We start from the raw sequence: 25,995 nt of genomic DNA on the forward strand, positions 1-25,995 counted from the left end.
GTGGCTTTCCTTGGGGGGTAGAAGGGGTTGGCCTAGGACCATCAGCTGCACTGAGGCACCCTGGGGCCCTAGACTGTGTTATGTGATCTCTGGGTTTGAGGACGTGCCTCCCATTCTCCAGGTGAAATCTGATTTAAAAGAACTCCCTTAAATCCCTACTTAACCATTCATTGCTATGGTGACCTGGGGAGGGTTGCTTAAGTCCTCTGAACCTGTGTTTCCTCCTTTGTTTAAAGAGAGCTAATTCTTTCCAACTCCCAGCATTGCCAGGAGAATTAAGGAGGTGATACTGTTTCCCAAAGTGTGACAGAGGAGACGATCTTAGGCAGCAAACACAGGAATGTTTTCTTGTTCATGTGTTTAAGTTAATGTGGATTCTAAATTAATGTGTATTCGTGTAGCTAACCTGTAATTTCACAGATATTATTACTTAGCATACAGCTAAAGTAGGTGCAAAGTTAGACCAGAGGTGATGTAAAAAAACATGTTAGATAAATATTAATACAGGTGGTGTGGTGTGGTGTGTTTGGGAAAGCTTGCGTACTAAGTTTCTGGAGGGGAAGTGGGCTTCATAAATGTCAGTGTCTTTCTCTTCTCCTCACCCCCTGTCTACTCTTACTGCCAAAACCTCTGCATGTCAAACTGTTTCATTGCCTTAAAATGGTTTCTATCAATCATTGCTTCAATTAAATTGGCCACTGGCTGCAAATGGAAATCTGTTAGCCAGAGTTTGTTTTTGGTTTTGATATTAAATGTATTCGGAAAAAAATAAATAAATCCAGGTGACCACAAAAGAAAAATGAAGAGGAGGGAGGGTCCCCAGAGGATAGAAAGAGCCTTGCGGGGAAGCTGGAAAGGACCCCCGCACAGCTTTCCCTCCGGGGAGCCTGTGAGCCCCGCCCCGGCCAGGAGACCCCGGTGCTGGCCGGGTTGGCATTAGACCGCACTGCCTCCTGTCCAGGGCGCTGCCTCCTCCTCCACTTGACAACCTTGACGTGTAGAATTGCAGCCCCCGGGACCTAGAAGAGCGTTGTCCTGTGACTTACAAGGAAAGCCGAGAGGCTCAAAGAGGCCGCGCGTCTCCCTGAGAGCCATCAGTGGGTGGGAGCTGAGCTCCGGGAAGTGTCAGGGGCCGCGTGGAGGGAAAGGAGAGCCGGCAGTGCCCTCCAGTGGTAGCAGAGCCTAACGACGCCCTCACCAGCCATCCGCGCTGCCCACAGCCCCATCCGACACGGGCGGGGGGTAGGTTCTAGGTTCAGTCCCTTGAAGCAGGAATCGCGTTCTTCTGAAAGGCCATTTGGCGATCCCTGAGGAGGGTGCCAGGCAGGAAAAGCGCACGCTCTCTCGGTACGCCCAAGACTGCGACTCTTCCGGCTACAAGGGACCATGGGGACACTCCAACTCCAGACCAGGAGCAACCCTAAAGCATTCTTTTCCTCTGCAGAGCTGTTGTTGATAAGGCTCACCTAAAAATAAAAATAGCCGGGCGCAGTGGTGTGTGCCTGTAGTCCCAGCTACTCAGGAAGCTGAGGTGGGAAGATCACTTGGGCCAGGGAGGTCGAGGCTGCAGTGAGTTGTGTGTGCCACTGCACTCCAGCCTGGGTGACAAAACGAGACCATGTCTCAAAGAAAGTTTGTTGTTGTTGTTGTTGCTGTTGTTTTTTTTTTTTTAAAGGCCCACCTGATAAAGAGACATTACCGCCTCCTGCTTGTTATAGAACCATTATTATAGATTAATTCAGTGGATAAGAGCTAACTGTAGTAACACTTATAAAAATTCCCTTCGAGCCAGGCATGCAAAGCATTTTACTTATCTCACTTAATTCTCACTTGTTTTTAACCCCATTTTAGGGATGGGGAACATGAAACGTGATGTTGGCGATGGAAACATTAAGTAACTAGTGCCAGAATTCAAACCCGTGTAGGTCTGACAGGTACCTGGCACATAGCAATTGTTCCTTAAACAGTGACTGCTATTATTAGTGTTAGCATCAATATTAACAATAAAGACTGGAACATGTATTTAAAAGTCTTATCTAAATTCTGTGTTTAGGCATTTTAACGTTATTTCTCTTTTACCCATCTGTACTGAAGCAGCGTCCTGTGTTTGGCTTTAAGCCACTTAACAATCTGAGTGGTGCCTCATGGCTTCTTCCCCAGGGACTCTGTGATCCATCAGGTCTGATTATGTGTAGGTTCGCAGAACCACAGAGATGCCTGAATCAGGTGCGGCCTTTTATTATGGTGACTAACAACCCTCAATTACTTGCAGACCACATTTAAAATATTTGTTCAGTGGGCCGGGCGTGGTGGCTCATGCCTGTAATCCCAGCAGTTTGGGAGGCCAAGGCGGGTGGATCACCTGAGGTCAGGAGTTCAAGACCAGCCTGGTCAACATGGCAAAACCCCATCTCTACTAAAAATACAAAAATTAGCCTAGGCGTGGTGGTGTGTGCCTGTAATACCAGCTACTAGGGAGGCTGAGGCAGGAGAATGGCTTGAACCCGGGAGGCGGAAGTTGCAGTGAGCCGAGACTGAGCCACTGTACTCCAGCCTGAGCGACAGAGCAAGACTCCATCTTGGGGGGAAAAAAGGGGGAAAAAAAAGTGCTCAGTGTTTTAACAACCACATCCTAAGCCTTCTAGAGCATTGTCCCCTAGATGATCATTTTGATAGATTGAGAGTTGTCCTAATAGCTCCGAGAGAGCCAGATAGAGAGAGAAACTGAGATTGTACGGACTCCGGAAGGACAAACAGCCAGACAGCCTTGAGGTAGAAGCAGTTCAGGAAGGATGAGCTGTCCACCAGCTTGCCTGCCTCAGGAACAAGTAGCCAGTCTTACATTGTTTACTAAACTTGCTGAAATCTTTCTTATCTTTGCCTCTGGAAAAAGGATCTTAGGGAAGGCAATAACAGAAACTACTCAAACTTGGTGAAACAAAAATGGAGACTTACTCCAAGGATCCAGGCAAATCTCTGTAATCCAAGCACAAGAAGTACAGTTGGGCCTCAGACGGGACTGGGACTCGGAAGTAGGAAGGTGTTGAGAGTAGAGGTATGAGGAGCCCGAAGCCCACTGAAATCCCAAGGTCCTTTTTATGTCTCTAACAAGGGGAGATGTGAGAGAAATAAGTGTAAAGTCATTTCCTTTGGTGCAAACAGTGAACTGTAGCAAACAAGTTCAAAATCTTGGAGAAAGAGCTTTTCAAGCTGTGTCTGGAAGATACAATTATGCAATATTAATTAAAATGGTAATTATAATTAGAATTAAAATATGATGTTATTCAATCCTTTAAGAATGACACTGGTAAATTTCAGTATCATTCTTAACCAGTCTGGCCATGGTCAGAGTGTCCAGACTTGTTTTCAGTTGGAGTGAAACTACCCTCATTACCTCTGTGACTCGAGCAGGTTAGACAGTGAGCCAAAAGAGCCTGGTGGACATACTGGAAAAAGCAGAGGAAATATTGTGTTTCAGAGTGTTCATGTAGACAGTCTCTGTTAGGCCTTCAACTTCCTCTAGCACGGTTTTAAATTAAACACAGCCTTTTCTGTGCAGGGGCCTGGTGGGGATAAACACTGTTCCTGAGCTGTTTTCTAACCCACTGTAGACTCTTCAGCACTCAGGAAGAACTAGGTAGCAACAAGGAAATTCAGCTGTTTCCTGGTCCCCAACTCAGAGCCAGCAAAATGGGGGAACTGGTGAATTTTGTCTCCAGTGCGGGGGCCTCCCTCATGTTGGCTTCCTTCTCCATTACTCCAGAGTCAGCAGCCTGTTTTTGTATGGCCTGTGACCTAAGAATGGTTTTTACATTTTTAAATCATTACAGGGAATGGGAATCAAAAGAAGAATATTTTGTGATACATGAAAATCAAATTTCAGTATCCATAAGTTTTACTGGAACCCAGCCACACCATTTATATGGTGTCTATGGCTGCTTTATAGCTACATCAGAGGTGAGACCATATGGTCTGCAACGCCTAAGTATTTACTATCCGGCTCTTTATAGAAGACATTTAAACATTTGGGACCCCTGTCTGACCTTCTGCTCCTAGAGCAATCCTTCACACTGAGGTGCAAATGACTGATAACAGCTTAAACTGCTAACTCCCCTTTAACCTTTCAGAGGAAATTTTAGATTGCAATAGGGAAAAAACTTACGAAGGAGGTAAAACCGAAGAGTTAAAATTGGGGTGGGGGGACAACAGCCAGGGGTTGAAGAAAGATGTTTTGGAGCAGAGAATTTCCCCTGAACCCTGAAGTTTTGCTCTCAGATATATCACATATCAGAAATTCTCACTGGGTGGGGTCTACACTGCAGATGGAATCAGGAATTTTCATCACATACGTAAGAATTCCCTCTTCCTCTGTCCCCAAGTCTACTCACAAACACTTTCCTCACCTGCTGCCTCTGCTTGCCAATCATGTGGCTGTCATTTTTTAAAACTGATTATCTTTGTGCTTCATGATGAAAGTAGCAGCAACCTTTGCACCTCAAAGGATTATTAGAAATTCCAGCTGCTGATGGAATTACACCTTTTGGTTTCAAATTATAATTTGCCTTTATCACATAACTTGGTCAAAACTCTCAGTTGAAAATGGCAAAAAGCCAAATCAAATTGGCTTAGCGAAGAAAGAATATACAGGCTTCTGTAACTGGAAAGTCCAAGGTAGCTCTAGCTTCAGACATGGCTGGATTCTGGTGTTAAAAGGCGGAATGCATTCCTGGATCCAGCCCTCCGCTCTGCTTCATTCTGGGTTGATTTCATCCTTGGACAGGCTCTCCTTGTCTCTCCTTGGAGGCCATATGGCCCAGCAGCTCTGGCTGGCATCCTGTCTTACCCAGCAATCCAAGCAGAAACAGAACGATTCTTCCAATAGTTCCTGCAAAAATCCCAAGGCTGATGCCTGTTGGTTGTGATTGGTGGGGCTTAGGGAATGGGTCTGCTGTTTCACCAGCCCCTGCACCGGGGGCGCCTGTATTCACATTAGCCAGGCTGGGTCCATGCCTTTCCTCCTGCCACATGAGCTGACAGGGAGACAGGGTGGCTCCCCAGAGGAAAATCAGTGGGGGCTATCGCTAGAAGAAGATGGGATGGAAGATGGGCAGGCAAAACAACAGCAGCCTATGGGCCAACTATAAGCTGTGAAGCCCTTAAAACATGCATAATGATAAATAGAAACACAGAAGGCCTAAACTCACGGTGGGGCTGGGATTTTTGATGCAACATAAAATAAGAAGGGTTGACCTCGACCTGCCAGGACCCTTTTCACCCCACTGCCTGGCTTTGGCTTCTTGGAAAGACTGACCCCTCCACTGCTTCTTGTCCCATAGAACCTTAAGCGGGTGGCCGAAGTGTGGATGGATGAGTACGCAGAGTACATTTACCAGCGCCGGCCTGAATACCGCCACCTCTCCGCTGGGGATGTCGCAGTCCAGAAAAAGCTCCGCAGCTCCCTTAACTGCAAGAGTTTCAAGTGGTTTATGACGAAGATAGCCTGGGACCTGCCCAAATTCTACCCACCCGTGGAGCCCCCGGCTGCAGCTTGGGGGGAGGTGAGTCTGGAGGGCAGGGCTGGCTCCATAATTTAATGGGTGTGCAAAATGCAAATGCAGATCCCATGTTCAAAAGGTAGAAAGTCAGTGTAGGGAGGAAAGGCATGAATATAAAATTGTTTCCTTTCTTTCCTGGTCTCTCTCTAGCCTTGTCATGGTGTATTTTTACTTGTTAGTTAGTGTTCTCAGTGTAGAAAAATTAAAACTGTAAGTTATTAGCATGAATTTTACCTTTCATCTTTATATTATGCAGTGACAATTTAAAATGCAGATTAACAGCATGTAACTCATGTTCAGAATAGGTGAAATGACATGATCTGTATTTCCCACCTGCTGCATGCATAAGTATTTCTCACCAGAACAATCTAAACATGGCACACAACAAACTCAGCTTTTTACTTCACTTCTTGATAATGTGCATATTCTTCCAACACTCTCTACCTTCCATTTACTGATGAGTAAGAAAGGGCTGGAAGGCAAAGGAACTAAGGAGCCAGGCACAGTGGCTCAGGCCTGTAATCCTAGCACTTTGGGAGGCCAAAGCAGGAGGATGACTTGAGCTCAGGAGTTTGACAACATTTTCCTATGGGAAACATAGGAAGACCCTGTCTCTACAAAAAAAAAAAAAAAAAAAAATTAGCCAGGCGTGATGGTACGTGCCTGTAGTTGCAGCAACTTGGGAGGCTGAGGCAGGAGAACTGCTTGAGCCCAGGAGGTCGAGGTTCCAGTGAGCTGTGCTCGTGCCACTGCACTCCAGCCTGGTGACAGAGCAAGACCCTGCCTCGAAAAAGAAAAGGAACTAAGGGTTGCCCTATCTTTCCCTTTCCTTCATAAGTTCTTGGCTAACACGGGGCAGTAACGCAAGTAAGAAAGAACATGACAGGACTTGTTGGTCGTTCCTGCTTCTTAGGATGCTGTTGCCCTTCTTAGCACACCCAGAGCGAGTTCCGGTTTGAAGGGAAAGCAGGGCCTCTGGGACCCCCAGCGCCCCTATTTATTCAGTGTCTTCGCACATGCTGCATGCAGACAGGGCAGAGAGGAACAGCATGCTTCTCTGCTCATGCACACGCTCCACTGTCCCATCAGATTTCACTTACAAAACAGTTCAAAGATAAAATTATTCAGAATTTCAAGACAGTGGCAGCAGAGCTTTAAATCAAGCCAGGCTCTCCTGAGCATGGGGACCTGTGAACTGCGCATGGTGCGGCCCGTGAGGCCCATGCTGGCCAAGGCAGACCAGTCTTTGCAAGCAGACGAGCATGCCACCATGGGATCCTGGGTCTCTGAGCTGAGAGGACCTACCCATTCATTGATGGATAGGTTGGAGCTTGGAAAAGGGGAGCATAAGAGTTGGGGCTCTTTCAGAAGACCAATTTAAAGTAAAAAAAAATGGGGGGAATATATTGTGTTTGACTCACATATGAGCCTGGGGTAGCTATGGCTTAAGACAACCTGGATCCAGGGCTTCAAATGATGTCAGTCTCTTCTTCTCCTGCTGAATTCATGTTCCTTTTGTGTTGGCCTCATGCTGAAGGTATCAAAATGGCTTCCAGAAGCTTTAGGCTGACCAACCCCTACTGCTTGGCCAACCCAGCAGAAAGTATATGCCTCTTTCCCAGTATACCAGTAAAGGTGCAGGAATCAAGTCTTATTCTTGGATCCTGCACCCATCACTGGGGCCATCGGGGAAGATGAAAAGCAAGGGTAGGATGGACACTACGGCTGGCCACAGGGCGCGTGAGGAGCAGTAGCCCCATGGAAAGTCAGGGTGGTGTTACCAGAGGAAGGGGAGAGGCATGGTGGGCTGGCAGGAACACCAGGTGTGATTTGCTCAAATTCACACAGCAGTCACAGAGCCCTTGCCTGGCTCAGCTGCCTGGCTAGCCTACCCCAACATCACCTCCAGTTTGCAGGAGCACTGCTGTGTGGACTTCCCTCATGAGGCTCTTTGGCTCTTTACTAGTTTGTTGGCTTCCTCACTTGTGTTAGTTCAAGTCCTCCAAGAAGCAGATGCCACAGTGGGATTAGACACGCAAGAGATTTATGGTTAAAACACTTGAGAGGAAAAATGAAGACACCTGGGGAGACTAGGAGAGCCATGAGACCACAACAGTGGTCTTACATCTGTGAAGGGTTGAGGGAAGGAAGGAGAGCCGGGATAGGAAGAGTCCAGACTGCAGTAAAGCTGTAAGGAAGCTTTGGCCAGGTTGATGAAGAGTCCCCAAGCCAAATCACCAGCCAGAGGAGTTCAACATCTCGCAAGAGTGGGTCTGCCTCACCCATTGGCTGGGATCCATCCATGGGTGGACACAGTGGTGGATTCAGAATACAGGATCTGGGTGCAATGAGACTCTCTGCAACAGGAAATTGGGTGGTGCATTTTCATAGCCACCACAGCCCCCTATCCCTCAGATAAAGTAGGATGGATATCTGTAAGGTTGGAACTATATGATGTGACGCTATGCACCTAGCACAACGGCCTGCCCACAGTAAGTGCCCAATCAGTATTTGTTGGCTAAGCAAGTGAGCAGCCTAGGGCTTCAGACTCCTAGCCCAGTGCTCTTCCCACCACACCCGTCTTCATGGTTGAAGGGGAAGAGGCAACTATTGTTCTTTGGATCTCAGCAGGGGGTGAGGGGGCCTCCTGCCACCTCTTGCCATTCACCTGTCCTAAGGGACAGAGACAGTCCATGACATACAGCAAAGGTTTCATGTCCTTTTCTAGGCGCTTTCAAGGTATGGTCCCTGGACCACCTGCACCTGAGTCACCTGGAATGGGGGTAAAATCTGGTTCCTGGACCTGTCGGTTCAGTTTCTCCAGGAGTAGGGCCAGGGAGTCCTTTACCAACTCCTCACCTCCACTCCCCCACCACCAACCCAGGACTCTGCATACTCTAAACACAGCAGTGCTTTAAGGATTACATTCTGTGGACTGAGTCTTCCTTCATTGAGAGGCTCAAGGTACTTCCAACAGCCCAGGGCAAGCTTTATCAAGACGATTTGAAGGTTAATCCAGCTAATGTCTCCCCCTTGGTTTCCCCTTTCACCTGGCAGGGACCCAGTGGGCACCTTAAGGCACCTCAGTGGTCCACTTCTTCCCTCTTTCCCTTTCAGATCCGAAATGTGGGCACAGGGCTGTGTGCAGACACAAAGCACGGGGCCTTGGGCTCCCCACTAAGGCTAGAGGGCTGCGTCCGGGGCCGTGGGGAGGCTGCCTGGAACAACGTGCAGGTAAGGGCCGCCCCTCAGGGACTGGCAGCCAGGTTCTCTGAAACATCTGCAGCCTGGGGTGCTGACACGGCCAGCTGGGAGGGAGAGGCATGGGTCAGTGATGAATGACAAGAGTCAGCCCCGGGGATGAGTTTTAAGATCTTCCTGAACACCGTGGAAAGGGGATTCCTTCACATTGCAATAAAACCATCAGTCTGGACCATTTTGGTTACAAATGATGGACACTCAGCCCAAATGGCCTTCAACAAAAAGTGCGTTATTGTCTCATGTCCCTGAAAAGCCTTGATGATGTTGCTGGATCTCTCAAGACAGTGCTTCCCTCTCTGCGGGCCTCATTCTCAACCTGGCCCTTCCTATATAGTAGCAGATGTGGCCATCAGCAGCCCCATGGATAGGCATGCCCCTTCCAAGAGTTCTGGAAAAGCCCTGGGGCTCCCATGAATTGTGTCCCTGAGCTGATTATGCAGGAGGTGAGGAAGTCCTCATATTGATGAGGACAGAGCCGTCACTTTTGAGAGGTGATGGGTATGTTCATTACCTTGACTCTTGGAGCCTAGGGGCATGGTCAGCCTCACCTGCAGGATGGGTGGGATGCAGAGGGTAAGCCAGCCTGCAGGAAGAGCCACTGCTCAGACAATAGTGGGCTCATGCCTGCAATCCCAACAGTGTGGGAAGCTTAGGGGAGGCTTGCTTGAAGCCAGGTGTTCGAGGTTACAGTGATTGTGCCATGCACTGCAGCCTGGGTGGAGTGACATTGGGATAAACAATTATATTTTAGATACAACAACAAAAACACAATCCATAAAAGAAAAAATTGAAAAACTGGACTAATTCAAAATGAATAAAAAGCAATCCACAGATGGGAAGAAAATGTTTGTAAAGCATATATCTGATAAAGGACTTGTATCTAGAATATATAAATGAAATGACTTGTATCCTCTCAAACTCTCAAAAGTCAATAATTTTTTTAATTTTAAAGCGGGCAGATACTTTACCAAAAAAAGTATATGAATGGCAAATAAACATATTTAAAATGCTGAATTTCATTAGTTAATAGAGAAATAGAAATTGCAATTACAAGGAAATTCCAGCACACACCTATTAAAAAGACTGACCACACTGAAGATTGGCAAAGATGTGGATGAACTGGACCTGTATGCTGCTGGTGGCAGTGTAAATGGCAGAGCCACTTTGGGAAACTGTGGCAGTTTCTTAGAAAGTTGACCATTGAACCAGTCATCCCACTCCTAGGTATTTATCCAAGAGAAAGAAAACATGTGTCCATACAAAGACTTGTACACAAATGTTCATAGCAGCTTTATTTGTAATAGCCAAAAACTGGAAACCACCAAGATGTCCTGTAACAAGGAACTGGAGTGCAAATTCAGCAATAACAAGCAATGAATTATTGATAAATGCTGTTAGGACATAGATGATTCTCAACAAAATTATGTTGAGTGAAAGAAATGACACAAAAGAGAATACATACTGTATGATTCCTTTATAGAAAATTCTAGAAATTGCAAACTAATCTCTAGAAACAGAAAGCAGATCAGTGGCTGACCTAAGGACATGGGGGTTGGTGGGGACAGGAGGAGGAGATTACAGAGGAGCATGAGGACACTTATGCAGGGTGATGGTATGTTCATTACCTTGATTATGATGATGGTTTCTCGGTGTAAACGTATGTCAAGATGTATCAAATTGTACACTTTAAATGTGTGCAGTTTATTGTATGCCAGTTATTATTCAGTAAATCTACTGAAAAGAAACAAAGGTTATCAACCAAATGGATCTTGACTCAGACTAACTGTGAAAAGAAATTGATAAGAATCCTGAGCCGGCACGGTGGCTCACGCCTGTAATCCCAGCAGTTTGGGAGGCCAAGGTTGGCAGATCACCTGAGGTTAGGAGTCCAAGACCAGCCTGACCAACGTGGTGAAACCCCTTCTCTACTAAAACTACAAAATTAGCCAGGCGTGGTGGCACACACCTGTAATCCCAGCTACTTGGGAAGCTGAGGCAGGAGAATTGGTTGAACCCAGGAGGTGGAGGTTGCAGTGAGCCAAGATTGCACCATTGCACTCCAGCATGGACAACAAGAGTGAAGCTCCGTCTCAAAAAACAAACAAAAAAAAGAATCCCAAGAACACTTGAACTGTGGATATTTGATGACATTTTGGACCTTGTAGTAACTACTTTTAGATGTTATAATGGCACTTACTGAAGTGTTTATACCTGACATGATATGATAGCTGAGATTTGCTTCAAAATACTGTGAGGGTAAGGATAGGGGTGGAAGTAGAGCTGCAACAACATTGGCCTTGAGTTGGTAACTTATTTTTTTTTTGAGACAGAGTCTCACTCTGTCCCCCATGCTGGAGGGCAGTGGTGCAATCTCGGCTCACTGCAACGTCTGCCTCCTGGGCTCAAGTGATTCTCATTGCCTCAGCCTCCCGAGTAGGTGGAATTACAGGCATACGCCACCACACCCAGCTAATTTTTGTATTTTTAGTAGAGACGGGGTTTCACCACATTAGCCAGCCTGTTCTCAAGCTCCTGGCCTCAAAGTGATCCACCCACCTTGGCCTCCCAAACTGCTGGGTGAGCCACCGCACCCGGCCAAGTTAGTAACTTTTAAAGCTAGGTGGTTAGAACAGGTTAATATATTATTATTTGGACCTCTGAGTTTAAATTTTTCCATAATTTAAAAAAATGGAGAAAAAAAGAAAGTCCTTGGCTTTGCTATCCCTATTTATGATGCCCCTGTGCACAGGTATTCACCTTCACCTGGAGAGAGGACATCCGGCCTGGAGACCCCCAGCACACCAAGAAGTTCTGCTTTGATGCCATTTCCCACACCAGCCCTGTCACGCTCTATGACTGCCACAGCATGAAGGGCAACCAGCTGTGGAAATACCGCAAAGTAAGATGGGATGCGCGGGGAGCAGGGCACCTGCTTAATTTTTTTTTAAGGCAATACAGTGCCTCACCCCTTCTTTCAACAGAGCCCATCCACTTATTCATTTGTGCCACAAACCTACCATGCCGGATTTTGTAGTCATTCAAGAGTAGTCAGAAATCTAGACTTCACTGTGAAATCCTCAAGTCTTAAATGTTGGCAACTGATTCCATTTAAAAAGAAAAGTGCAGCCGGGCACAGTGGCTCATGCCTGTAATCCCAGCACTTTGGGAGGCTGAGGTGGGTGGATCACCTGAGGTCAGGAGTTCGAGACTAGCCTGGCCAACATGGTGAAACCCCGTCTCCATACAAAAATCAGCCAGGCATGGTGGCTCATGCCTGTACTCCCAGCTACTCGGGAGGCCGAGGCAGGAGAAGCACTTGAACCTGAGAGGCAGAGGTTGCAGTGAGCCAAGATTGTGCCACTACACTCCAGCCTGGGTGATAGAGTGAGAACCTGTCTCAAGAAAATTTAAAAAATAAAAAAAAGATAAAAGAAAAGCACATACACACACACACACACACACACACACACACACACACGATAAGGACCAGTGAGGTTTGACAGGACGTGGGCAGTGTCTAGGTCCCAGGCCTGGAAGCTGCGTGCATCACTTCTGGCCACATCCCAGCGGGCAGAACCCAGTCCCACGGCAATACCAGCTGCAAGGGAGGCTGGGCAGCATCCGGCTTGTGAGCTCAGGAGGAAAACCAACAGGTGTATGAACAGCTAGTCAGTCACTTCCTCACTTTCTCATTGCTGGTATTGTTGCTGTGGTTTGACTGGCCACATGTCTCCAGTGCTGTCTGGCTTATTACCTCCATGTTTTGTAGGACAAGACCCTGTACCACCCTGTCAGTGGCAGCTGCATGGACTGCAGTGAAAGTGACCATAGGATCTTCATGAACACCTGCAACCCATCCTCTCTCACCCAGCAGTGGCTGTTTGAACACACCAACTCAACAGTCTTGGAAAAATTCAATAGGAACTGAGCCCTCATGTCCCCTTGGCAGGCCCCCCAGGGTCTGGCACTCACTGCAGCCTTCCTCTTTCAAGGGAGGCAGGGCCCCTGTGGGCACTAGGTGTAAAAGGTGCTGGCCAAATGGTTCAGGGTGAAGAGGGCTCTTGATTCAGGGGCTGGGGTCTGCCTGGTCCTTGAGCCCCTGAGTTGTGGGGGTAGGGTGAAGAGCATATCCCACAAGAGGCCCCACAGGGAGCAGAGACTGCTTTAATCCCTGCTGACATCACGGAAAAGCAACAGAGCCTTTTCAACTTTGTCACTATGTCCCCTTGAACATTATGTGGGAGAATACCAAGGTAGCCTAGGCCACCCAAAAGTGAGTCCTGCAAGGTTGCCCAGCCCTCAGATGGCTCTCCTACATGATGGTGCTTTAGAAACAAAGGTAAAATTTGCCTGTTTGGGGCAGCTTTTAGTATCAATGCCACTCACCTGCAGCAGAAGAGAAAGAAGTCCTCTTGGGGCTTTTTAGTTTCTGCCGTCCTGGGGGGAACATTGCAGTTACTGCCCAGCTTCTGTTCTCTGTCACAACCCCAGGTGATTTGGTCCGGTCAAAGGCCATACTTGGGGCCCTAAGAGTGTTCAGTATTGAATGCTGATCAGCTGCCAGGTGAGGAGTCAGAAGAGGGAGCCCCCCAGACATTTCTTTGCAGCTATGGACATGCGGGATATCTCCCCCTGCTCTCTGGGTATTTGAAATGTCAATTTTAGCACTCTCCAGGCACAAGGACAGCCCAGCACCAGCTTTACAGGCAGTGTTTCAGATGGCCCTGAGCCCACGGAAAAGGCCAGGTAGACCTCCAAACTAGAAATGCTGGCTGATTTGCTCTGATCCATGCTTCCATTTCCCTGTCTCTCTTCCCCAGGCAATTACTGGCCTCAAAAGAGGAACAGAGGTGCTGCGAGGTGCTCACCTCACAGATCCTGGAGAGTCTCCAGGATCAACTGTGGGCAAAGTGCCTGCCTCTGACCTCATCATGGTTCTAGTTCTCATACAGAACTCCAGAATTTTTAAAGAACTCTATAATTGGATTGCAAACTAGGATGCTACATAGGATTCTGGTATTCCACATCCAATATGGATTTCTAGAATGCTGTGATTAAAGGAGCCAGCCAGGTGTAACACAGTCAAGGCAGCCCCCAGCCTAGAGACAATCTGTGAAATCCAAAGTTGGTGGTGTTGGGGAAGCAGGGGGACATGTGTCCCTCAGCTCAGCAGAGGCTGTGGTACAACATGGTCCTTGGTGAAGACCTGCACCCCTGGAACCTCCCACCATCATCACAACTGTAGTCTCATTTGCAGTGGAGAAAAGAACCCGATGTCCCACAGCCAGATATACACCCAGCTCCATGCCAGCCCTTCATGTTTACCTTTTGCTTTGTTAATTACATGTCAGACTCCTAGAGGGCCTCCAGACTAATAGGAAGCATTTCTGTAACCAACCTGCCACCCACTGATTCAGAAATGGAAATCACAGTCCACAATCTATGGCTTCCACCAGCTAGCCCAGGAAATACTTGAAATCAGCATTCCAGTTAGTGTTGAGTCTCTTGATTGTGTCATTTACCAATTAAATAACTGAGACCTAAGTCTGGGAACAGAGCCACGAATCTGCCTTTGAGATGCTGGCAGATCTCAAGGCCATCAATTATTGGGGGAGGGAGGGACAAACACTCCCAATCATCCACCAGTCAGGCTGAATGTGTAGCTGGCGAGGAATTACTTCCACTTCTGGCCCAGCACAAGCCCTGCTTTGGCCACCTGTCTGCAAGAGAGGCGGCCCCTGTGCTTGCAACGCTTACATGTTGATCCCAGTGTCCTTTTCCAAATGAGTGCTGTAGCTTTAGAAGTGGCCCTCTATAGAAAGAAGTCAAAAGATGAGGCCCCTTCTAGAATCTAGGATAACAAGAGTGTTGACAGTTTGAGGAGTCGAATTGAGATTCATCATCAAAGAGCAATGCAGCGTCGTTAAAATAAAAACTGTGCCTTTTAAAAAGAAAAATGCAAATATAGAGCAAATCCCTAAACTTGAACCATTTCCTAGTGCCTTGCTAGACAAACATAAAGGGGCAGGGTTGTGGGGAGGGGAACGTTTTTGGTGGCGTGTGCAGTTCCTACTGGATGAGTGTGTGTTTCTTAATGTCTCATTTCAAGCAGGAGATGTTGGGTCTGGAGCAAGATCTGAGACTGAGATGTCCCCCAAGGGTGACAGGCCAGATTTATTTCAGTCAGTGCAAGTCACACTCCAAACTAAAGGCTGGGCAGTGCGTTTAGTCTGTGGCCTAGAAGACCTCATCAGCCCCCGAGAGGAGGCCTTGCATTACCTCCCTGGGACCTGTTTGGGGGCCATCCCTGCGGTCCACCCTCTGAACCCCCAGCATGTTTGTCCTGTTTCTCACCATTGGGTTAAGGGGTGCCGAGCACTAGCTAGACTTCCACACAGTCCCACCCCAAGTGGGCGGCAGTGTTCCTGGCATGACCAGGATTCCTGTGAAAGCAGGAGCAGCAGCAAGCCGTCCCGGGCCTGCCTTTCCCATCCTTTGGTTCTCCTTTCCAGTCTGGGTTCACACCCTGAAAAGGGATGGGTGTGTCCTCTGAGCACTCCGGCATTTGTCATTGCTGAGCCCATATCAGTAGGTCCTGGGACTTGACAAAGTATGTAGGAGGGGAAGGAAGGACAGAACTTGACTGGCTCCATTTCATGGACCAACTGATCAATTGCCAGTACTAAGCCACTCATTGTTATGGCTTCCTTTTTGAAAACCACCTGTCTCAAGGATTCAGGTTTCTGCTCACATCCCCAGCTGATGCTCAATAAAACTCAGCCAGGAGCATATAGAGATGCTGACAGCCAGGTAATGGGTGAGACTGTGGGGTCCTTTTTCCTCTAAAGCCCTTACTCTGAGGATAAGGTCACAAAGTAGGGTGTGACTTGAAAGTATCGTGACCATGTGGCCCACCAGCAGCCTTTCCAAAGGGGAACTCCAGAAACATTTCATAATGCAAACAGCACTGTTGCTTTAAGAACAAGGCCTTTGGAGGTGGCTAAACTTGCACGCACGTGTGTGAAAAGCCATCCCATCTTCTGCCTCCAGTTGGAGCTTTCAGCTGTTAAAACAGTCAGAAACTATTGATTCTTCCCTTTAGGAAAAAATGCTCAGGCAGAACAGGGTACATCCACAGGAGGAATCGGACGAGAGGATGTGACATTCGGTCCAGGAGAGAAAGAGCAGTTTCTGATAAAGATGTAGCAAATGGATTTCCAAAGTCTACATGACATTCACTTTTCAAACTTCCCACCAGTTGAATTTTTTTCCTTAAGAAACAGGTGATGTCTTGGAAAACAGCTCCTTATGTCTCTCTGTGCATCTCCATTTTCCTAGTCTCTGGAGTCTCAAAAAGAGTGGCAAAGCACTTTACAGTAGTAACTGAGGAATCAGATTCTCTGCTTCAGCGATATCTAGTTTGTACAGTTGGGTGATCTTTTGTAATTCCTAGGAGGTAATGCATTTTTAATGTTTTCTGAAACTTTGTAAGTGTGAGAGAGGGACAAGAAGTGCAGTTCTGTTCTGGAATTCCTTATTGCTTTCAACAGACACTCTTTGTGAAAAATCCAAGTAATATTTTAGTTCAAACTTGATCTTGAGCCAAGGCCCACTGCCACCTCTGGGATGGGAGTCGGACCTACATACCAAGTGACAAGTTCACCTTAACATCTGCTTCCAGAATGGCTTTGATTCAGCCATGCCAGGCAACAGAACAGGGTCAGACTCCTGCTCTGTTATTGGCTTGAAGACTAGGATCCCAAAGGGGTTGGAGGCAGGGAATATTTGAAAATTCAGACTGGAATTCCAGGCCAAAAGCTCAAGACCACCAGCCTCTCCTCCTGCCTGGAAAAATAAGCCTTTGTGAAAGACTGATTTACCATGTACAATTGTGATTGTGAACGTTGTTGAGTAAACCTCCAGATTTTCTCTAAAGTGGTCTCTGCCTTCTTCCTTCTCATGTGTCATTCTTCTTTTCATCATTCTTCACGTAGACCACCTACTTCAGACTCAGGCATTCTGCTGGGTACTAAAAACTCCCAACAGCCATCATTCTAGAGTGAAAGGCAGACCTAAAACAACTAAGATGATTTCAGATGCAAATAGGGCTATGAAGGGTATAAAGCAATGATATATTAGAGACTGGGGTGGGGGTCAACGTTAGCTAGAATGGTGAGAGCTGAAAGACATGAAGGAGGGTGAACCAAGATGATTTCAGGGAACAGAGTTCCAGGCAGAGGGAACAGCTAGTGCAAAGGCCCTGAGGTAAGTAGAAGTTTCTGTGTTGGAGGAGCAGAAGGAGGTTAGCTTGAAGAGTTACGTGGGACAGCCCACAAAGGGTCACACCCAGGAGCGGAGGATCTCAGGAGGGCAGTGACAATATGAAATAAGCATAACTTTTTTTTTTTTTTTGATGATGGGGTCTCCCTCTGTCACCCAGGCTGGAGTGCAGTGGCACTCATAGTTTACTGCAGCCTTCAACTTGTGGGCTCAAGTGATCCTCCCACTTCAGCCTCCCTAGTAGCTGGTACCACAGACACACACCACCATGCCCATCTAATTTTTTTTATTTTTTGTAGAGATGGAGTCTTGCTATGTTACCCAGATTGTTCTTGACCTCCTGGCCTCAAACAGTCCTCCTGCCTCAGCCTCCCAAAGTGCTGAAATTACAGGCATGAGCCACCACACCCAGCTATAACTCATTTCTGATGCTTACCCAACAGGCATGAGTACTTGCTTACCAAAACATTTTGATGCTATCAGGTATTAGATATGGTAGGAAGAGCACTGTCTGGCCCAGCTCTGCAAAAAAACTCAGTGAGATCTTGTGCAAATGCTGCTTCCAACTAGGCCTGTTTTCCACAGTAAAATGACAAGTTTTTGGATGATGCTTCCAGCTCCACCTGTGGTCCTATGATTGAGTCTTGGTTGGGGGCTACGGGTGACAATGAACAGAAGCTGGAAGCTGCCCCCTCATGCTGTCACTCAGGGACCACCAGAGGGTGCTATGGACCATGGCTTGACAAAGGCTGAATAACACAAAGGGGAAATTCTGACCCAAGATGACATGGTGGTGACTGACACAGTCCATCCAGGTTTTCAGTATGCCCACGCTCATGTTATCCTCACACAATAACACCTTACAGCTTTGTAGACATGGGGAGAGATTCAATTTTTAAAGCCTTTTATACCTGTTGTACCCCCCAGACTCTCAGAAGAATTCCATGAAACAGATAAGAGAAAAATATTAGCTATCATTCAGTAAAAATGTATCAAATGCCTACTATATACCAGGCACTGTGCTAGAAATTAAAAGACTGTGCAAGGCACTTATGATCTAGTTAGAAAAATAGACATTAAACAAATGATCATTAAAATAAGTGTATAGTTAGGGACTGTGGTAAGCTCTGCAAAGGAGAAGTACATGTGAGAGTATAAGAACTTGACCTTAGCAAGAAGGTCATGGAGCATGCTGAGTCAGCTAAGATCTTGTCATGATATAGCCCACTCCTGGAGTAACAGAAGAGAATTTAATGAAGGAACTATTGCAGAAGTATGGGTGGGATTAAGGAAACAACAAAGGATGGTGAAGCACCTAAGGACTAGCAGAAATGGGAAGCTGTTACTACTTGTAAGCCTGAAAAGGCAAGAAGCAGTAGTGTTACTATAATGCAGAGAAGGCTGTAGCCAGGAACAGGGGCTTCCCAATGGGATCTGCAGCTGCAGGTAGTAAATTGCAGCTACTGCCAAAACAAGAGGAGATGGGAGGAATACATATCCTGTCCTTCCTCCTTTTCTACCTTCCAGTCATCTGCCACTCACTGCCTCCCATTGGGTAAACCCAGTAATTCAAATTCACATAAAGAAATAAAAAGCACTGGTCAAAATAACTATATAGTTAAATATAGAAGACAGTATAGATAGGGTTTTTTTTTTAACTTATTTTTTCTCCTAGCTGATCTAAAAGCAAACTGCATAATTAAATAATCATAAATCTATTGATGGGCACACAATGTGTAAGGATGTAATTTATATGTCAATAACTAACAAGAAAGGGGAGGAGGAAAGGGACAGAGCTATATAAGAGCAAAGTTGCCATATACTATAACCTGAATCAGAATTTTTTAATTAAGATGTTAATTTTAACCCCCAAGGCAACAACTAAGAAAATAACTCAAAAATACATAGTTTTTAAAAAGAGAAGGGAATCAAAATGGTACACTAGAAAATAACACAAAAGAAAGTAGTAATGGAGGAATTGAACAAAAAAGATATAAGACATAAAAAACAAATAGCAAAATGGCAGAAGTTAAGTCGTTCCTTATTGGTAATTACATTAAATGTAAATAGATTCAACTCTCCTTATAAAAAGGCATAGATTGACAGAATGCATTCAAACATGGCCCAACTATAAGCTGTCTACAAGAGACACACTTTAGATATAAAGACACAAATAAATTGAAAATGTAAAAGATTTAAAAGATCGTGTGGAAAAAGATATTCCACACAAACAGTAACCAACAAAGAGCTGCAGTGGTTATAATGGCAGGCAGAACAGACTTTAAGACAAAAATTTTTGCTAGAGGTAAAGAAGGACATTTTATAATGATAAAAGGTCAAGAAGAAGATAGAAGATGTAACAGCTAAAAATATATGTGCACCTAATAACAGAGCCCCAAAACACATGAAGCAAAAACTGACAGAATTGAAAGAAGAAATAATTCTTTGACAAGAATAGCTGCAGACTACAGTACCCCACTTTTAATAATGAATGGAACAAGTAGACATGAGATCAATAAGGAAATATAAAACTTAAACAGTACTGTAAACCAACTAGAACTAACATCTATAGAACACATCACCCATCAACAGCACAATACCATAACAACAAAAAAAGGAGGAAAGGAACAGAGCAACAACAGAGTTCAAGTGCACATCAAACATTCTCCAGGATAGATTATATGTCAGGTAAGAAAACAAGACTCAATAAATTGTAAAAGACTGAAATAACATAAAATAGGTTCTTCAGCTACAACAGAATATAATTAGAAATCAGTAATGGAAAATATAGGAAAATTCAAAATATATGGAAATTAAACAAACACTCTTAATGACCAATGGGTCAAAAAAGAATTTCCAGGAAAATTAGAAAATTATTTGAGACAAACGAAAATAAAAACATGACATATCAAAATTTATGGGATGTAGAAAAATCAGTGCTCAGAGGGAAATTTATGGCTATAAATGCCTACACTTAAAAAGAAGAAAAATTTAAGTTAATAATCCAATCTTCCACCTTAAGAAACTAGAAAAAGAAGAGCAAATGAAACCCAAAGCAAACAGAAGGCAATGATAAAGATTAGAGCAGAAATCAATTAAAGAGATTAGACAAATAGAAAAAAAATCAATGAAACCGAGAGTTGGTTCCTTGAAAAGAAAAGGGTTGTCTACAAAAATGAGCAAACTTTCAGCTAGACTGACCAAGAAAAAGCAAGTTGTATTTCTACACACTGACAATAAACAAAAATTAAATTAAGAAAATCCATTTATGACTGGGCACAGTGGCTCACGCCTGTAATCCCAGCACATTAGGAGGCTAAGGCAGGTAGATCACTTGAGCCCAGTTCAAAACGAGCATGGACAACATCGTGAGACCCTGTCTCTACAAAAAAAAATTAAAACTTAGCCAGGTATGATGGTGCACATCTGTAGTCTCAGCTACTAGGGAGGATGAAGTGGGAGGATACCTTGAGCCCAGGAGTTTGAGGCTGCAGTGTGTCAAGATCACACCACTGCACTCCAGCCTGGGTGACAAAGTGAAACCCTGTCTCACAAAAAACAAAACAAAAAGGAAAATTCATTTATAACAGCAATAGGGGAGAATAAAATACTTAGAAATAAATTTAGCCAAATAAGTGCAAGACTGACGACTACAAAACATTGTTGAAGGATATTAAAGAAGACCTAAGAAAGTGACATTCCCTGCTCATGAATCAGAAAACAATATTAAGATCACAGTACTTGCCAAGCTGATCTACAGATTCAATGCAATCTTCATCAAAATTTTCAGTGGTAGCTGGGCTCAGGGGCTCACGCCTGTAATTCCAGCACTTTGGGAGGCCAAGACGGGTGGCTCACCTGAGGTCAGGAGTTCAAGACCAGCCTGGGCAACATGGTGAAACCCCATCTCTACTAAAAATACAAAAATCAGCTGGGTGCGGCAGTGCATGCCTGTAATCCCAGCTACTGGGGAGGCTGAGGCAGGAGAATGACTTGAACCCAGGAGGCAGAGGTTGCAGTGAGCTGAGATCGTACCACTGCACTCCATCCTGGGAACCAGAACAAAACTCCATCTCAAAAAAAAAAAAAAAAAAAAAACACTTCAATGCCTTTTTTGTAGAAATGGACAAGTTGATCCTAGAATTTATATGGAAATGTAAATGATCCAGAACAGTCACAAAAATCTTGAAAAAGAATAACAAAGCTGGAGGACTTACACGTTTCAATTCCTAAATTTTCTACAAAGATACAGTAATGCAGACACACATAAGGATAGACATATAGATCAATGGAACAGAACTGAGAGTCCAGAACTCATACATTTACAGTCTATTGCTTTTTGACAACGGTATCAAAATCATCCAACGGAGAGAGAACAGTCTTTTCGAAAAATGGCACTAGGGAAGACCAGGTGCTGTGGCTCACACCTGTAAGTAACCCCAGCACTTTGGGAGGCCGAGGCAGGCAGCTCACCTGAGGTCAGGAGTTGGAGACCAGTCTGGCTAACATGGTGAAACCCCGTCTCTACTAAAAATACAAAAATTAGCCAGGCATGGTGGCGGGCACCTGTACTCCCAGCTACTTGGGATGCTGAGGCAGGAGAATCACTTGGACCTGGGAGGTGGAGGTTGCGGTGAGCCAAGATCATGCCACTGCACTCCAGTCTGGGCAACAGAGTGAGACTCCATCTCAAAAAAAAAAAAAAAATGGCACTAGGACAATTGTATATCCACATACAAAAGAATGGATTTGTATCTTTACCTCACACTACATACAAAAATTACCTTAAAATGGATAAAAGACTTAAATGTAAGAGTGAAAACTAAAAAATTTATAGAATAAAGAATAAATGTTAATCTTTGTGACCTTAAATTGGACAATCGTTTCCTAAAATATATTAAAAACACAATCAACTAAAGAATAAATAAATTGGACTTCATTGATTTAAAATTAAATTTTAAAATTACTTATTAAATTTTAAATTAAGTTGGGTTTTTTTGTTTTGTTTCTGAGACAGTCTCGCTCTGTCACCCAGGCTGGAGTGCAGTGGCATGGTCTCAGCTCACTGCAGCCTCCACTTCCCGGGTTCAAGCAATTCCCCTGCCTCAGCCTCCCGAGTAGCTGGGACTACAGGCGTGTGCCACAACACCCGGTTAGTTTTTGTGTTTTTAGTAGAGACGGGGTTTCACCATGTTAGCCAGGATGGTCTTGATCCCCTGACCTCATGATCTGCCCACCTCAGCCTCCCAAAGTGCTGGGATTACAGCCATGAGCCACTGCAACTAGCCTTAAAATTAATTAGTAAATTTTAAATTAAGTTTTAAAATTAATTATTAAATTTCAAATTAAATTTTAAAATTAAATTAAAATCAAATTAAAAACTATTGTGCCTCAATGTACACTATTAAGAAAGTGAAAAGAGGCCAGGTGCGATGGCTCCCACCTATAATCCCAGCACTTTGGGAGTCTGAGATGGGCAGATCACTTCAAGTCAGGAGTTCAAGAACATCCTGACCAACATGGTGAAACCCCGTCTCTACTAAAAATACAAAAATTAGGAGTGGTGGTGCACACCTGTAATCCCAGCTACTTGGGAGGCTGAGGCAGGAGCATCACTTGAACCCAAGAGGCGGAGGTTGCCGTGAGCCAAGATCACGCCATCTCACTCCAGCCTGGGTGACAGAGAGAGGCTCTGCCTTGAAAAAAAAAAAGAAAAAAGAAGGAAAAGAAAAGAAATAAAAAGAAAACAGAAAAAAACTCACAGAATGAGAAAATATTTTCAGATTATATTTGACAAGCGTCTGGTATCCAAAATATATAAAGGGATCTCTGGCAATACAACAATCAAAAGATGAATAAGCCAAGCAAAGATTTGAACACACATATCTACAGCCAACTGATCTTTGACAAAGTCAACAAAAATATACACTGCAGAACGGACACCCTTTTCAACAAATGGTGCTGAGAAAATTGGATTGCCAAATGCGGAAGAATGAAACTGGACCCTTATCTCTCACCATGTGAAAATCAATTCAAAATAGATTAAAGACTTGAATGTAGTACATGAAACTATAAAAATACTAGAAGAAAAACTAGGGGAAACTCTTCTAGACATTGATCTAGGCAAAGAATTCATGACTAAGACCTCAAAAGCACAGGCAACAAAAACAAAAATAGACAAATGGGACTTTTAAAAGTTCTGCATAGCAGGCCAGGCACGGTGGCTCATGCCTGTAATCTCAGCACTTTGGGAGGCCAAGGCGGGTGGATCACGAGGTCAGGAGTTCAAGACCAGCCTGGCCAAGATGGTGAAACCCCATCTCTACTAAAAATACAAAAATTAGCCGGGTGTGGTGGCAGGCGCATGTAATCCCAGCTACTCGGAAGGCTGAGGAAGGAGAATCGCTTGAACCCGAGGGGCAGAGGTTGCAGTGAGCCAAAATCACGCCACTACACTCCAGGCTGGACAACAGAGCAAGACTCCATCTCAAAAAAAAAAAACAGAAAAAAACCTCTACATAGCAAAAGAGTGAACAGACAACCTGCAGAATGGGAGAAAATATTTGCAAACTATACACCCAACAGGGGACTAATATCCAGAATTTTCAAGGAACTCAAACTACTCACCAACCAAACAGACAATCTCATCAAAAAGTGGGCTAAGGATATGAATAGTCATTTTTCAAAAAAAAGAAAAGCAAATGGCCAAAAAGCATATGAAGAAAGTTCAACATCACCAATCATCACAGAAATGCAAATTAAAACCACAGTGAAATATCATCTTACACCAATCGGAATGGCTGTTACTGAAAAGACAAAAAAATAACAGATGTTGGCTAGGATGTGGAGAAAAGGAAATTCTTATACACTGTTGGTGGGAATGTTAATTAGCATAACCTTTATGTAAAACAGTATCTACCCTGTGTGTGTTTGTATATACATATATATACATGTATGTGCGTATACGTGTATATATACACACACACATATACTAGTATTCCATTGTGTGTGTATATGTGTATATATATACATGCACACATGCACCCACACACACAATGGAATACTATTCAGCCATGAAAAGGAATGAAATAATGTATTTTGCAACAACATGGATGGAGCTAGAGGCCATTAACTCAAAATAAACGAATCAGACAGAGAAAGACAAATGTTGCATGTTCTCACTTATAAGTGGGAGCTAAATAATATGTACATTATTACACATTAATATGTGTGAAGTAATAGTCGATGAAAACTCAGAAGGTCTCCATTGGGTGGGAGTTGGGAGGGGGTGAAGGATGAGAAATTACCTAATGGGCAAAATGTATATTACTCCAGTGATGGATACACTAAAAGACCTGACTTTACCACTATGTAATCTATGTTTGTAACAAAATGACACTTGCACTCCATAAATTTAGACAAATAATTAAAAAAGAAGTGGTGATGGTTGCACAACTTTGTAAATATACTAAAAACCACTGAATTGTACGCTTTAAAATGGTGAACTTTATGGTATGTGAATTTCATTTTTGTGGGGGTGGAGACAGAGTCTCGCTCTATCACCCAGGCTGGAGTGCAGTGACACAATCTTGGCTCACTGCAACCTCCGCCTCCTGGGTTCAAGCGATTCTCGTGCCTCAGCCTCCTGAGTAGCTGGGATTATAGGCATGTGCCACCACACCTGGCTAATTTTTGTATTTTTAGTAGAGACAAGGTTCCACCATTTTGGCCAGGCTGGTCTGACCTCAAGTGATCTGCCCAACTCAGCCTCCCAAAGTGCTGGGATTACAGGCGTGAGTCTGGCCTATATCTTTTAATATATATTTTTAAAAGTTTTAGTTCCTTTATGGTCAACACACAAGAATGTTTTACTATATGTCGATGTTAAAGCTCTGTCCTATATTTGCATTTTTTAAGTTTATTTGGACGAATTTTATGTGGCCAAATGTATTGATATTTTCTTTTGTAACTTTGTTTTGTTTAAAAAATATTTTTCCACCAATGAATAAGATAGACTTTCATCTATATTTACTTCCAAAATGTTTAATCATTTCCTGAAAAAGATTAAATTCTTTTATTAGAAAAAAAGAAACAAAAGGGGGAGAGTATTCCAGGTGCAGGGGCCAACATGTGCAAAGACCCCATAGAGGGAGTATGGTGGGCATGAAAGGCAGGCAGGCTGGAGCAGAGAGCAGGAAGGAAAGAGGAGAACAGGGAGAGGGTAGGCAAAAGCCAGCACCATAGGCCCTTGTGGGGTACATTAAGGAGACTCTGATCTTTATTTTAAGAGTAATAGAAACCATTAAAGGGTTTAAAACTGGGCACAGTGAAATTATCAGATATGCCCTTGACTGATGTCTGGAGCCAGGAAGTGACTTACTCCACTGCTTAGCACATAATGGGCACCCAGGGCAAACACAGTGAGAAACAAGCCAGGGCAAGTGGACCTCTGGTGCCTCCTCAAAGACACTGACCACTTAGGGGCAAGATCCTTTCCTTGAGCTGGTGGAAGAATGGGAGTAGGTATTACATTTCTCACCCATTTTAGCTCCTTCTCCTTCCAAGCCTGCAAGTGAGAGTAGAATCCAATGTATCTAAAATGCTGAGCTAGACACAGAGTGTGAGCTTTGTGGTGGTGGTGGTGGTGGTGGTGGTGGTGGTGGTGGTGGTGGTGGTGGTTGGCGGTGGCACACTTACTGGGAAACAGTCAGAGAAGCCAGCAATTTGCTCAAAGTTTTGGGCTCTACTTTTCTCTGTTTGGTTGGAACTGGGGCTTAGGGGATCCTGGAACTTAGTAGAGGCTCAATAAGTACTTGATGAATGGACAAATGGATGAGTACTATATTTTCAGATACTCACCAGGCCTTCTTTCCCTCCACTCACAGCCCACAGCCCTTCT

General features: G+C 44.6%; 1 protein-coding gene and 1 long non-coding RNA gene across 4 annotated transcripts in view; one reads left to right on the forward strand and one right to left on the reverse strand.

Annotated features, from left to right (window-relative positions):
- Window positions 1-16,751, forward strand: part of GALNT10 (polypeptide N-acetylgalactosaminyltransferase 10) — a 326,091-nt gene extending 309,340 nt beyond the window's left edge. For all 3 annotated transcript variants that reach the window (XM_063811602.1, XM_063811603.1, XM_016954094.4), the window contains 4 exons: window positions 5,337-5,558; window positions 8,673-8,789; window positions 11,566-11,715; window positions 12,586-16,751. In XM_063811602.1, the coding sequence (XP_063667672.1) occupies window positions 5,337-5,558; window positions 8,673-8,789; window positions 11,566-11,715; window positions 12,586-12,744 (648 nt within the window). In that variant the 3' untranslated portion in view covers window positions 12,745-16,751. The remainder of the gene's footprint in view (window positions 1-5,336; window positions 5,559-8,672; window positions 8,790-11,565; window positions 11,716-12,585) is intronic.
- Window positions 1-25,995, reverse strand: part of LOC134810120 (uncharacterized) — a 56,071-nt gene that overhangs the window by 14,421 nt on the left and 15,655 nt on the right. The gene's annotated exons all lie outside the window — the stretch shown is intronic.

The sequence above is a fragment of the Pan troglodytes genome, chromosome 4 (assembly GCF_028858775.2).
Source record: "Pan troglodytes isolate AG18354 chromosome 4, NHGRI_mPanTro3-v2.0_pri, whole genome shotgun sequence".
Lineage (NCBI taxonomy): Eukaryota > Metazoa > Chordata > Mammalia > Primates > Hominidae > Pan > Pan troglodytes.